The sequence below is a fragment of the Bos indicus x Bos taurus genome, chromosome 8 (assembly GCF_003369695.1).
Source record: "Bos indicus x Bos taurus breed Angus x Brahman F1 hybrid chromosome 8, Bos_hybrid_MaternalHap_v2.0, whole genome shotgun sequence".
Classification (NCBI taxonomy): Eukaryota; Metazoa; Chordata; class Mammalia; order Artiodactyla; family Bovidae; genus Bos; species Bos indicus x Bos taurus.
Window position 1 is genome coordinate 17034207 of NC_040083.1, and position 15518 is coordinate 17049724.

At 38.1% G+C, this 15518-nt stretch overlaps 1 protein-coding gene across 3 annotated transcripts in view; it reads right to left on the bottom strand.

Annotated features, from left to right (window-relative positions):
- The window catches only part of IFT74 (intraflagellar transport 74), a 122733-nt gene that overhangs the window by 46295 nt on the left and 60920 nt on the right, over nucleotides 1-15518 (bottom strand). For all 3 annotated transcript variants that reach the window (XM_027549091.1, XM_027549089.1, XM_027549090.1), the window contains 3 exons: nucleotides 5517-5570; nucleotides 3797-3894; nucleotides 3189-3315 (listed from right to left, as the gene is read on the bottom strand). In XM_027549091.1, coding sequence (XP_027404892.1) covers nucleotides 3189-3315; nucleotides 3797-3894; nucleotides 5517-5570 — 279 coding nt within the window. The remainder of the gene's footprint in view (nucleotides 1-3188; nucleotides 3316-3796; nucleotides 3895-5516; nucleotides 5571-15518) is intronic.

The following is a 15518-nucleotide window of genomic DNA, read 5'->3' on the forward strand; positions in this document are numbered from 1 at the left end:
AGCTTTAAAAGGGAAATTTTCAGTAAAATCCTTATCAGTAATAAACTGGATTTTTATCTCCACTGAAACTAGTTCTCATTTTTTTTATTAACTAGGCTTTTAAAAGAAACGTAAATACAAAATATAAAAATATGAAAGGAACACAAAGTTATAATTACTGAACTCATTTGCTAGTTCTGATATTTACTCTTTAAAAAATGTATGTTTCTTATATAAAGATAGCTTAAAGGAGGCAAAAACTTGTTGAATTAATACTGACCTTAGATAATAAAAAATTTTAAACTATGGCCTAAAACACAATATAGAAATTTCTTAGATGAAATAATTAAACATAAAATACTTCAGCTTATGAAAAAAAGAAAATAAAGGTGTAAAAATATTCATAGTTGTATACATCCAAAACAGCTGAAAGACGATTGTGAAGAGATATTTGTATACTCATGTTCATTGAAGTATGATTCACAATAGCCTTCAGGTAGAAACAACCTAAATGTCAACAAATGAATGAATAATGAAAATGTGGTAGTTACGACAGCACAGAATATTTTTCAGCCTTCAAAAAAAGGAAATCCTGCCACATGTCACAACACAGATGAACTCTGAGAACCATGACAAATGAACTAAACCAGTAACACAAAGTCAAATACGCATGTTACCACTTGTAACACAGTCAAACAGAAAGTAGACTATGGTTAGCTGGGGCACAGGAGGAGGAGAAAATGCAGAGCTGCTGTTCAATGCGTATAAATACCACTTTTGCAAGATGAGTATGTTCTAGATATCTGTCACATAACAATGTATAGATAATTTACTATACTGTATACTTACAGGATGGTAAATTTTATGTGCTTTTTACACTGGGTTAAACAAAATATATTATTAAAAGTCACCTCTTTTTTACTTTTTTAATGTGGCTACTAGGAAATTTAAATTATATTTGTGGCTAGCATTACATTTCTTTCAGACAGTGCTGCTCTAATCTCATGGTAGTCATAATAACTGAAACTAATTATAATTAAAATAGTGCCACCTGCAGGACCTCTCCTAATTACCCAAGACCAGGGGGATATGAGCCCTGTGTACCTCCACTGCTCTTTATGCTTATATCATAGTACTGTTTCATTATATTTCAATTATTTCTCATTCTACCAGATTGAAAAATTTCTTGAAGAAATAGACTGGATTAAAAAAAAAAATTGTTGTTGTTCAGTTGCTCAGTTGGGTCTGACTCTTTGCAACCCCATGGACTGCAGCATTCCAGACTTCCCTGTCCTTCACTACTTCCCGGAATTTGCTCAAACTCATGTCCATTGAGTTGGTGATACCATCCAACCATCTCATCCTCTGTCATCCCCTTTTCCTCCTGCTTTCGACCCCAGCATCAGGATATTTGCCAATAAGTTGGGTCTTCGCATCAGGTGGCCAAAGAATTGTAGCTTCAGCTTCAACATCAGTCCTTCCAGTGAATACTGAGGGTTGATTTCCTTCAGGATTGACTGATTCAAAGGCATTGATTCTTTGGCACTCTGCCTTTTTTACTGTCCAGCTCTCACATCCATACATGACTACTGGAAAAGCGATAGCTTTGACTAGATGGACCTTAGTTGGCAAAGTAGTCTCTGCTTTTTAACACTCTGTCTGGGTTAGTCAACAGCTTTTCTTCCAAGGAGCACGTGTCTTTTAATCTCCTGATTGCAGTTGCCATCCACAGTGATTTTAGAGCCCAAGAAAATAAAGTCTATCACTGTTTTCATTGTTTCCCCATCTATTTGACATGAAGTGATGGGACCAGATGCCATGATCTTCATTTTTTGAATGTTGAGTGTTAAGCCAGCTTTTTCCCTCTCCTCTTTTACTTTCAACAAGAGGTTCTTTAGTTCCCCTTAGCTTTCTGTCATTAGAGTGGTGTCATCTGCCTATCTGAGATTATTGATATTTCTCCCGGCAATCTTGATTCCAGCTTGTGCTTCATCCAGCCTGGCATTTTGCATGATATACTCTGCATAACTGTTAAATAAGCAGTGTGACAATATACAGCCTTGACGTACTTCCTTCCCAATTTAGAACCAGTCTGCTGCTCCATGTCCAGTTCTAACTATTGCTTCTTGACCTACAGACAGGTTTCTCAGGAGGCTGGTAAGGTAGTCTGGTATTCCCATTTCTTTTAGAATATTTCATACTTTGTTGTGATCCACACAGTCAAAGGCTTTAGCATAGTCAATAAAGCTGAAGTAGATGTTTTTCTGGAATTCTCCTGGTTTTTCTGTGTTGTGCTGTGCTTAGTCATTCAGTTGTGTCTGACTCTTTGTGACTCCATGGACCATAGCTCACCAGGCTCCTCTGTCCATGGGGCTTCTCCAGGCAAGAATATTGGAATGGATTGCCATGCCCTCCTCTAGGGGATCTTCCCAACCCAGGGATTGAACCCAGGTCTCCTACATTGCAGGTGGATGCTATACCGTCTGAGCGACCAGAAAAGGCCATGCATATGGAGTGGGTAGCCTATTCCTTCTTCAGGGATCTTCCTGAGACAGGAATCAAATTGGGGTCTCCTGCATTTGAACCAACGGATGTTGGCAATTTGATCTCTGCTTCCTCTGCCTTTTCTAAATCTAGCTTGAACATCTGGAAGTTCTCAGTTCACATACTATTGAAGCCTAGCTTGAAGGATTTTAAGCATTACCTTGCTGGCATGGGAATTAATGCAATTGTGCAGTAGTTTGAACATATTTTTGGCATTGCCCTTCTTTGGGATTAGAATGAAAAGTGACCTTTTCCAGTCCTGAGGCCACTGCTGAGTTTTCCAAATTTGCTCACCTAGATAAGCATGATGGTCTTATCCCTCACCTAGAGCCAAACATCCTGGAGTGTGAAGTCAAACAAAGCTAGTAGAGGTGAAGGAATTCCAGCTGAGCCATTTCAAGTCCTAAAAATTTCTGTATACCCAAATTATAGCAAAGGCACAGAGCAAATATTCAATAAATGTTAAATGAATGAGAATATGCCAATGAATTACTATGAAGTGGATATGAAAGGTCACACAAAATTCTGAGCCTATGAATGACTGCAGCAATAGGCAATCATAAATTATATCCACAGTCTTTAAAAAAAATTAAGGAGAATAACAGATTTTTAAAGTTCCAATTTGTTACAGAAAAAAAGGATATTAAAATCTACAGTTTTCTCACCTGAAGTCAGATTCCTAGCCGTACTCTGTGATTTCTGCATTTCAGTAGATTTAAAATTGAGATCATCCTGCATCATTTTCAGCTCTTGATTGGTGATAGAGGATATCTGTTTCATACGATTTATATTCTGTATTTGCAGAGACATAAAAGTGGAAAAAATTCCATTAATTTAACTTTCCAATAAAACTCTTAAAAATGCTGCTAAAGGACTGGATGTTTTGAAATAAATCATTCATTACATATATATATTTTATAAAAGAAAACATGATATTCAAAGTCAGATTTCTCAGTAAGGAGAGGTTAAATTAAAATTCAGAATTGTTTCTTTTATATTTGCTTTATTTCACTGTAGAAAGATTCAACAATGCTATTATAGGAACTAATTGGATTTTAAAAACACTTAGAATATTGAAAAGAGATCAGGTATTTTTTCTCCTATGGTACCACACAATAGTAGCTGCTCCATAAACATTTTTTGAGGAATCAAGATATTCATTAGGTATCCTGTGCTCTTATGTAATAGTGAACATTTGCGGTTTTTGAGCTGTATTTTTAAGGTAACCACAGTAAAAATAATGAGGACAGTAAGACTGGCACATGGCACTTACTCGACTGCTGTGCTCCAAAAGCGAAACAATGCTGGCTTCTATCTGTGCCTTCCTTTCCAGTTCCTGGTTCTTAGTGTCCTCAAAAGTCTCAATAAAAGCTGTCGATTGAAAAATATGATGAAAGGCTACTGTTGGTATAACTAAACACTATATAAGCTCTGATTTGTAGGTCTGAGGAATACTTTTTAGAAGTTCAAAGCAAATTTTTAACTATCACTTTAATTTTTTAACCCAAGGGTAATTAAATTACTCAATAAGAACATTTCTACATACTTTCAATCTTTTAAAGTTTAACTATTATGATCTTAATACAAATACACTAAATATTTATAAATGCAGGCTCAGAAGCAACAGCTGATAAGATGGAGATGAGAAAAATTCCTATGGTTTTACACTAGTATCTCATTGATACAGCTACAATTATTAACATGTGTAACTGGCCACTAACTTTACTTCTGAAAATACTACTATACCTTTTTTACCTGAAAATTGAGCATTTTCCTTGTAATGCCAAAATAGTCTCAATTGAATAAGTTTAGTGATTTATTCAGATTATAAATAAATATTCTAAGACATCATTCTTTTTCTTCTCTAATATAAAATTAGTATATAATTTGCTCTTATTAACATTCTTAAAATATTTCTATGGATCTTCCAAAAATTAAAATAATTTTACTATTTGCAGGAAACAACAAATTAATTTTGAGGTAGTTTTTGGTACTTGTTGAAATTTTTAAAGTAGTCTTGCTGCTACTGCTGCTGCTGCTGCTAAGTCGCTTCAGTCGTGTCCGACTCTGTGCGACCCCATAGATGGCAGCCCACCAGGCTCCCCCATCCCTGGGATTCTCCAGGCAAGAACACTTGAGTGGGTTGCCATTTCCTTCTCCAATGCATGAAAGTGAGAAGTGAAAGTGAAGTCGCTCAGTTGTGTCCGACTCTTTGCGACCCCATGGACTGCAGCCTACCAGCCTCCTCCGTCCATGGGATTTTCCAGGCAAGAGTACTGGAGTGGGGTGCCACTGCCTTCTCCGAAAGTAGTCTTGGGATATTGCTAAACCAGAGTTGGCCGTTACTGATTTATAACATGCTTCTATGAAGGTAACAACTGACATCAGACTTACAAAAATGTCAAATTCTAGAAAAATGATAATTTAAAAGAGACTAGTAATCATTAATATAGTAAATTTTTATAAACTTTTGAATGTACAACATAACTTAAAGTCACCATCTATTTACAAAGTTAAAATTCAGATTAAAAAAAAAAAAAGTGAATGAGAAGCCACAACAGAAGTTTCAGTTAGTGACAGAACCAAGAAACAAAATCAGAGATGAGGGCTAATATATAACGAGTTAGGTATTATGAAAAGCGTAAAAAAGGTGAAAGATATTAAGGGTAAAGCATGTAAAAGAGAACATCCAATGTTCAATCAACGAGTGGTCTATAGACTCTCTATACAGACTATAAACGTAAATACTAGCTTTTGTATCCCTAACATACAATCGTACACACGTATACACATGTACAAAATCTTTCTCTAATTCTCTACCCATCCCTAAACTACGTTAGATATTTAGTAATACTTCAAGTCAAATGCTTTGAATGTCCACACTTCTGCACTTATTATTAGTCGCTGTATCTTCCCAAAGTGAGATCTCTGATTTAGTATAAATGAACAACTATCTGAGAATATATTTTCACATCTCTAAGATTATCACTTACTGTCCATATTTTCCTCCCTCTTTTTTAGCTCCTTGTACTTCTGATTCATTTCACCTACAAGCAATAAAAGAAAATAACATTAATTAAAAACTCCAGTTACAGTACTCAAAATTAGAAATATCTCTTAGGTTCTCTATATGCTATTAGTCATTACATATTCAGAGTTTAATATTAATGTTCAATTAGGTGAGATTCATTTAAATTGATTTTATTTTAAAAGTTATATATTTATATGCTTGACAACTTGGTAAAAAACAATCTCCTTAGTGGAAAGAACTGAAAAGGTCTCCAAAGGTTCTCTATTTTAGTTCCAATTTCACCTACACATGAACACACCGGTGATGGGAAATATACACTCCCACAGAAGTTCATCTCATCTCTGAATAGCTCACAACAGCAAACAAAATAGCAGGGTTAGTGTCCTCACAGAACTTAAAGTCTAAGGATTTAACAATTTATGGATGTGAGAGTTGGACTGTGAAGAAGGCTGAGTGCCGAAGAATTGATGCTTTTGAACTGTGGTGTTGGAGAAGACTCTTGAGAGTCCCTTGGACTGCAAGGAGATCCAACCAGTCCATTCTATAGGAGATCAGCCCTGGGATTTCTTTGGAAGGAATGATGCTAAAGCTGAAACTCCAGTACGCTGGCCACCTCATGCGAAGAGTTGACTCATTGGAAAAGACTCTGATGCTGGGAGGGATTGGGGGCAGGAGGAGAAGGGGATGACAGAGGATGAGATGGCTGGATGGAATCACTGACTCGATGGACATGAGTTTGGGTAAACTCCGGGAGTTGGTGATGGACAAGGAGGCCTGGCTGCGGTTCATGGGGTTGTGAAGAGTCGGACACAACTGAGCAACTGAACTGAACTGAACTGAAGTGCTATTAGATGAAAGTAAAGGATATTACAGCAGTACACAGCAAAGACAATCTAGTTTGGGGATTCAGGAAATTTTTCTCTAAAGAAGTAATATTTAACATGTGTGCATTATAAAGAAAGGATGAATAGCAGTTACTGGGTCAAATTATAGAAGAAGTTCAAAATCAAAGCATTATAAGTACTGAAATTTAAAAGTGAGGATGAATATGGTAGCACAAAGAACTGAAAGAGAATATGAAGAGAAAAAGTGGTACAAAAATGAGATAGGAGAGGGTGGGATGAATTAAGAGAGTAGCATTGACATACATATACCACCATGTGTAAAACAGATATCCATTGGGAAACTGCTGCATAGTATGGGGAGAGCTCAGCTCGGTGCTCTATGATGACCAAGAGGGGTGGCATGGGGGAGGTTGAGAGGGAGGCTCAAGAGGGAGGGGATATTTGTATACTTACAGCTGATTCACACTGTTGTACAGGAGAAACTAATACAAATTGTAAAGCAATTATACTCCCATTAAAAAAAAAAAGATGAGGTAGGTTATGAGAGACCTTACATGGAATATGTTATAAACGTTTGGATTTTCTCCTAAGGACAATGGTAAGACTATTGAAGAATTTTAAGAAGAGGAATAAAATTATCAATTTGCATTTCTGAAAAATATTTCTGATCAGGAGAATAAAAGATTGGAGACAGTAAGACCAGTTAGGAGGTTGTCACAATGACCCAGTTAACCGATGAAGACTGACCAGTGGCAATTAGGATATAAGGTAGAGATTTTTTTTTTTTTTTTTTTTTTGAGACATTTAAGAGCTAGAGTGAATTGATTGTGGTGAGGGTTGGAGATGGAGAACTCAAGTATGACTCCCAGGTTTCTGTCTTGGGCAACTGAGGACATTGTCGTATTAGTTACTTAAAGAAAGAAAAAAGTAAGCCGAGGAAGAAGTTGCTTGAAGTAATTCTAGACAAGTTGTATTTAATATATGTGAAACACATGATTACAAGGGCAAAAATCCAAGACCCAAACACAAGGACAAAATTTGACACTTTATAGCTGCATGAAGGGATCATTAGTAAAACTAGATCATGATTATTTTAGAAAAACAGGATTTTTAGTATAACAAAAATTGAGATTTGGAGGCCCAGGGCCATTTTCCTCAACTAGTAAGATGGCTGCAGTCCTGTGCTCCCAGGATCCCAGGTAGAGAAAATAGAATAGATTTGTGCTTGCTCCAATCTTCAGTTTCTTCATTAAAGTCATTTGGTTCTCAGCATTCTGGAAAAGCTAAGGAATTTTACTAAGATGATGCCCAGCAAAGATGGAGAGAATAAGAGATTTCTAAGGGGGCTCCTGGTAAGAAGCTGACATTTAGAACGACTTTCAGAAGAAGGATTCGAAGAGAATGGGGGAATCAACAGTTAAAGACTAGAGGCTAAAAACCGACTGGTCAGCCTGTGTTCTACGTAGCCTCCTATTAAGTATACCGTTTTGCCAGGTGCCAACTAAAAGAGCAATAACGCTAGGGAGTGAAGTAGATAGAGTAGAGCCCCTAATTACATGGCACCGATAAATTTCCACTTGTATACTTGCTTGGATAGGAAGTGAGCTGCCCATCTATAAAGGTGATGGCAAAGTCAGAGACCCAAGTTGGCAGACAGCTTTTCTGCTTTCAGGTCTGAAAACAGTTTTCCCAAATTCATTAAGGATAGCCCTTACACAGAAAAAAAAAAAAAACTTGCCAAGGCCCCCACAACAGTGTGTGTGTGTGTGTGTGTGTGCGTGCGCGCGTGTGCGTGTGCTACTCACTTGCTCGTGTCTGAATCTTTGTGACCCCATGGACTGTAGCCTGCCAGGCTCCTCTGCCCATGAATTCTCCAGGCAAGAATACTAGAGTAGATAGGTAGTTTTCCCTTCTCCAGGGGATCTTCCTGACCCAGGGACTGAACCAGGTGTCCTCTATTGCAGGCAGATTCTTTGGCATCTTAGCTAGCAGAGAAGCCCACAATAGTACTCATAGTAAAAAGCTGAAAGCAACTGAATAAGGATAGTAAATACCCAAAGGTCATGAATTCCCAGTCAGGGAATACTCAGAACCAACGGGAAACATTTGGTTCAATCTGACTAAGGTTTTGAATGCATTAACATTAGTGAACTACTACTCAGTTCAGATGAACAACAATGGTCTCAGCATACTGATGCAGCATGATTAGTTTGATAAGGGGAACAGGAGGGATCTTTTTTTTTTAACTTGTAATAATAAAGTTTGTGTATGATTAAATTTTTTAAAAAATACATTGTAGATGCATTAAGATTAGTCTTATAATGATGTTACCATTCAGTTATTTGTAGCATTAGTTTTTTGGATGAAAAACAAACAGAGAATATGAACTTCTTATAGCATACATGATCTGGAATATCCTCATAGGAAGCTGATATGCACGCAAATGTTAAATAACATGTGTGAAGTAGCAGAAAAGTTAGTATTTGCTAAATCGGTCATGGCCTAGGTTTCTAAGAAACTCTTAGTCCTTGTGTGGCTGTGTCAGAAGTCCTCTTGGGAGACTGTCAGGCATTAAGGGATTAAAAAAGAAGGCCTGTATCTTAGGCTTTACAGGAATTTAATAACCATTTTATCTTTCCTCTTCTAAACTTAAGAGAATTTTCTACACAGGATGTTTTCAGTTTCTTATCTTGCTTGTTTGTTTCTCATCAGGCTTCCCTGGTGGCTCAGAGGTAAAGCATCGGCCCGCGATGCGGGAGACCCGGGTTCAATTCCTGGGTTGGTAAGATCCCCTGGAGAAGGAAATGGCAATCCACTCCAGCACTCTTGTCTGGAAAATCCCATGGACGGAGGAGCCTGATAGGCTACAGTCCAAGGGGTCACAAAGAGTCGGACACGACTGAGCGACTCATCTTGCTATTAGACCTCAAGACACATAATCAGGCTTACCCTCCTGCCATTTCAGTGACGTTGTTCACAGAAAGATCATGATTCCTTAATTATCAAATCCAAGGGGCAGTTTTGAGTTATTTCACTCTGCAATATTCGATACTACTGATACATCCTTCCTTCTTCCAATTCTTTCCTCCTCATGTGTTTTGCTGCTTGCAGAGGCGGCTTTTCTGGTTTTTCTGACTTTCAGATCTTTCCTTCTCTGTCTTCTCTTCACAGATTTCCCTTTCTTCATTTAAATTCCAGATTATTCTCTTAGTTGACCTCTAATGTTACATTCTTTCCTTTTCTCCTTTGCCTTTCGCTTAAGAAGCAAAGTGACAGACATAGGAGAAAAGGAAAGATAAACCCATTTGAATGCAGACTTCCAAAGAATCTCAAGGAGAGATAAGAAAGCCTTCTTCAGTGATCATTGCGAAGAAATAGAGGAAAACAATAGAATGGGAAAGACTAGAGATCTCTTCAAGAAAATTAGATACCAAAGGAACATATTGTGCAAAGATGGGCACAATAAAGGACAGAAATGGTATGGACCTAACAGAAGCAGAAGATATTAAGAAGAGGTGGCAAGAATTAAGAACTATACAGAAAAGATCTTCACGACCCAGATAATCATGATGGTGTGATCACTCATCTAGAGCCAGACATCCTGGAATGCCAAGTCAAGTGGGTCTTAGGAAGCATCACTAAGAACAAAGCTAGTGGAGGTGACGGAATTCCAGTTGAGCTGTTTCAAATCCTAAAAGATGATGCTGTGAAAGTGCTGCACTCAGTATGCCAGCAAATTTGGAAATCTCAGAATGGCCACAGGACTGGAAAAGGTCAGTTTTCATTCCAATTCCAAAGAAAGGCAATGCCAAAGAACACTCAAAGTACCACAGCTGCCCTAATTTCACACGCCAGCAAATACTCAAAATTCTCCAAAGCAGGCTTCAACAGTACATGAACTGTGAACTTCCAGATGTTCAAGCTTGTTTTAGAAAAGGCAGAGGAACCAGAGATCAAATGGCCATCATCCGTTGGATCATTGAAAAAGCAAAAGTTCCAGAAAAAACATCTATTTCTGCTTTATTGGCAATGTCTAAGCCTTTGACTATGTGGTTTACAACAAACTGTGGAAAATTCTGAAAGAGATGGGAATACCAGACCACCTGACCTGCCTCCTGAAAAATCTGTATGCAGGTCAAAAAGCAACAGTTAGAACTAGACATGGAACAGCAGACTGGTTCCAAATCGGGAAAGGAGTACGTCAAAGCTGTATATTGTCACTCTGCTTATTTAACTTATATGCAGAGTACATCATGAGAAATGTTGGACTGGAAGAAGCACAAGCTGGAATCAAGACTGCCGGGAGAAGTATCAATAACCTCAGATATGCAGATGACACCACCCTTATGGCAGAAAGTGAAGAAGAACTAAAGAGCCTCTTGATGAAAGTGAAAGAGGAGAGTGAAAAAGTTGGCTTAAAACTCAACATTCAGAAAACTAACATCATGGCATCTGGCCCCATCACTTCATGGTAAATAGACAGAGAAACAGTGGAAACAGTGACAGACTTTATTTTGGGGGGCTCCAAAATCACTGCAGATGGTGACTGCAGCCATGAAATTAAAAGACACTTGCTCCTTGGAAGAAAAGTTACGACCAACCTAGACAGCATATTAAAAAGCAGAGACATTACTTTGCCAACAAAGGTCCATTTGGTCAAAGCTATGGTTTTTCCAGTAGTCATGTACGGATATGAGAGTTGGACTATAATGAAAGCTGAGAGCCAAAGAATTGATGCTTTTGAATTGTGATGTTGGAGAAGACTCTTGAGAGTCCTTTGGACTGCAAGGAAATCCAACCAGTCCATCCTAAAGGAGATTAGTCCTGATCTTCATTGGAAACATTGACACTAAAGCTGAAACTCCAATACTTTGGCCACCTGATGTGAAGAGCTGACTCATTTGAAAAGACCCTGATGCTGGGAAAGATTGAGTGCAAGTGGAGAAGGGGATAACAGAGGATGAGATGGGTGGATGGCATCACTGACTCAATGGACATGAGTTTGGGTAAACCCCGGGAGTTGGTGTTAGACAGGGAGGCCTGGCATGGGGCAGTCCATGGGGTTGCAAAGAGTTGGACATGACTGAGCAACTGAACTGAACTGAATGCTACATTATATCCACGGAAATCCCACTCATTCTTGTGGTTGAAGAACTCTTTGTCTTTTTCCTAATTTTCAGATTGTTTTATCCAATTATTTATTAGATATATTTTTGTGGATACGTTTTAGGACATCCTAACACACAGCATGTATGCATGCATGCTAGTCACTTCAGTCACGTCCAACTCTTTGCGACGCTATGGACTGTAGCCCGCCAGGCTCCTCTGTCCATGGGATTCTCCAAGCAAGAGTACTGGAGTGTGATGCCCTTCTCCAGGGGACCTTTCCAACTCAGGGACTGAACCCACGTCTCCTGTGGCTCCTGCATTGGCAGGCAGATTCTTTACTCCTGAGCCATTCCATAGTTAAATGCATCAGTCTTCTCCCTCAAAGTCTGTACCCCTCTGTATTCGCTACTATGTTTGAAAGCCCTTCACCATCATAATCATGCAAGTCAGAAACCTGGGAGATTCCTATCTGCTACTCCACTCAATCCCATGCTCCAAGTTACCAAAACATGGAGCTGAAAGATATATCTGGTCAATGTCTCCAGCTATACAGCTAGTCAGCTGCATTAGGTAAGACAGACCCCTATATCTTAGCAGATTAACAAGTTTCAGAAAACCTCCTCCCCCATATCATTGTGGCTAAAAAGAAAAGAGATCAGATCCCTAGTGAACTCCTCTATTTTGTAATTTCTCAGTTGGTGGATTAATATCTGAGCGTTCCATGAGAGGCAATGTATAGACATGGGTCATCCTAAAGTAGGGTAAAACACAGGGCTTGTTTTACCTCAGGAAAAAGGTATCTGCCCTTAGGTTTCTTATTATAGAAGACAACAAGATCATAGATGAGGGAAGCTAATTGGCTGTCACACTGGAGGTGTAAAAAAAGCAGGCCAGCAAAAGGGTCTAATGAAGAGACCAAGGAGATGGAAAGGACACGCTCATAAAATGAGGGTTATTTCACAGCTACTTTCAAACTCTGAGTATTTGATGTGATCTGATCACCATTTTCCAGAATACGTAGCTACCCCAATCTTCTCTCCAGTGTACAAGGTACGTGCTAGTGACTCCCTGGCCCCAAGGCCCCCAAGTCAGCAGACTTACTGATTTTAGAGGAGAAAAAGCAGCAGAGAGCAAATAAAATTAATGCCGAGGGGCAAAAATTAACCCCGAAGGACTTTTGCTGGAAGGACTTTTTCCTTTCTAGCACTTGGGATCCTTCTGAGGCAAGGTAAACCTCCCAGTACTATTGATATTCAGTACCATCAAGTGTTCCTTATTTGGCATGGTTTCAGCCCCCTTAACATCTGTTCATTGTACTCTTAGTGAATTCCAATCCTTTATTCCTTTTAAAGTATGATGCCAAAAACAGGATTCCAAACAGACTATCACTTCTCATAGTCTACATATTCATCTTTTGTTAATGCAAAAGGATTAGGATTCCAGCTGTTCTGGAGGCTATATCACATGAATTCACATTGAGCTGTTATCTAAATCCCCTTTAACATTTTCACATATTTTAGTAAGCTATAGCACTTCCTTCTCCCCAACTCCTACTTCAATTTTAATTAGTTTTGTAGTCCTATTAAATTTCAACTTTTTATATCATCTCTTACCTTTTTGTGTATCACTATAGTAGTAAGAAACTAATATATCAAATACTACTAAACTGGTAGGTTAAAATGAGTACATATAAGTTTAATGTTCTCAACTAACTTTTGGCTTCAGTTCAGTTCAGTTCAGTCACTCAGTCGTGTCAACTCTTTGCGACCCCATGGACTGCAGCACGCCAGTCCTCCCTCTCCATCACCAACTCCCGGAGTTTACTCAAACTCATGTCCATTGACTCGGTGATGCCATCCAACCATCTCATCCTCTTTCGTCCCTTCTACTCCCACCTTCCATCTTTCCCAGCATTAGGGTCTTTTCAAATGAGTCAGCTTTTCACATCAGGTGGCCAAAGTACTGAGTTTCAGGTTCAGCATCTGTCTTTCCAATGAACATTCAGGCAGGACTGATTTCCTTTAGGATGGACTGGCTGGATCTCCTTGCAGTCCAAGGGACTCTCAAGAGTCTTCTCCAACACCACAGTTCAAAAGCATCAATTCTTCAGTACTCAGCTTTTTTTTATAGTCCAACTCTCACATCCATACATGACTACTGGAAAAAACCATAGCCTTGTCTAGACAGACCTTTGTTGACAAAGTAACGTCTCTGCTTTTTAACATGCTGTCTGGGTTGGTCATAACTTTCCTTCCAAGGAGTAAGCGTCTTTTTTAATTTCATGGATGCAGTCACCATCTGCAGTGATTTTGGAGCCCCCAAAAAATAAAGTCTGTCACTGTTTCCACTGTTTCTCCATCTATTTGCCATCAAGTGATGGGACTGGATGCCATGATCTTAGTTTTCTGAGTACTGAACTTTAAGCCAACTTTTTCACTCTCTTCTTTCACTTTCAAGCTTCACCCAATTTATCAATCATACATTCTCTACAAAATGTTTTAAATTTTGCCAAGAAAGTTTCTTTACAGCTATGCAGACAAGTCTGGTAATTCTATCTACTAGAGACATTTAAAATATATACAATAAAAATCCTCTAAATATGTAAAAGTTAAATTATTGCCTAAAGTCTCACCTTTTCTAAAGAAAAGAGAAAGTACCATTTTAAAAAGTTTCTTCAACAGAGTAATGTCAACAAAATCATATGGTCTAATGAGTAATCCTTGGCATGTATACTAAATACAATGTTAAGTTCTTAATTATTTCCTAAAGCAGTGGTTATCAAACCTTAGCATGCATCAGAATCATCAGGAGGGTTTGTTGAAACAAACTACTAAACTGTATTCTCAAGGTTTCATGTTCAGTAGGTTTGGGGTAGAATCCAAGAAGTTTCATTTCTAACAAGTTTCAGATGATGCTAATGTGCCTGGTCTGAAGATAACACCACTATACTAATGAATAGTTTAACCAGTCTCCAAATTGAACACCAAGAAATGACTCATTCTTCACTGAATGTTTATTGAGAAACTAAAGAATAGCAGCATAAAGATGTCATTTGAAATCTCAGATACCAGATGGTAAGCTGAAGATGTTATCCTGTATGTTCCAGAGAAAATACTAAGGGGAAAATTCTTTCCAAATATGTTTTGAGAAAATCTCCATGACAGTTATTCAAGTTTCAGTTTATAAATTAATAGCATTAATACTAACAACCAATAACTAACATTTATGCACAATTTTAAAACTGCATGCTATTCTGAGTCATACACACACACACTCACACAACTGTTCATTTAATCCTCACAATAACCCTAAGAGGAAGGTAGGTACTATTATTATCTCCCTTTAAAGACGAAGAAACAAAGGTACAGAAAGGTCAAGTAGCATGGCTAAGATCAGCCAGTAAAACAGAACAGCCCAGATTTGAATCCTGGCATTCTGGTTGTAGAACCTGTGCTCTAAAACAAAACTATTCTGTCTTCATAAATTCTATTTTATCTGACAAAATCAGAGAATAAAAGCTTCTAACCTGGGCCGTGGAACTATGAGTAGGAAGAAGTAACCTACAGACAAACCAAAGGGTTGTATTCTATGTTTTTACTATTCTTTTTTTTGGCACTCCCTAAACATTTAATGGTTGTCTTTTTTACTGTTCTTGAAAGCAGTATATAAATCATGGAATAAACTGAAATGAATTCATTTGAAACTTAAGACAGTAATCTTATGATCCTATAGCCTTTTATTATGACATATATTTATCACATTAGAGCTGTTAGATATTTAGATGCCTGTGATATATTGTATTAATAACCACATGATAGTTTGTTTCATCAATCTCTGGGAAAATACCATACTCTCAAATTGAAGGAATAATTTATAGTTAGTGATGATGTCCAAAAATCCTTCTTGGGGAGATATGTGACTGTACTTTGTAAACTGCGTTCCTTAAGCCCAGTCTGAGTATGTAGATGTCCAGAAAATTAGCCCCACCTTGTGGATCATCATAGTAACAC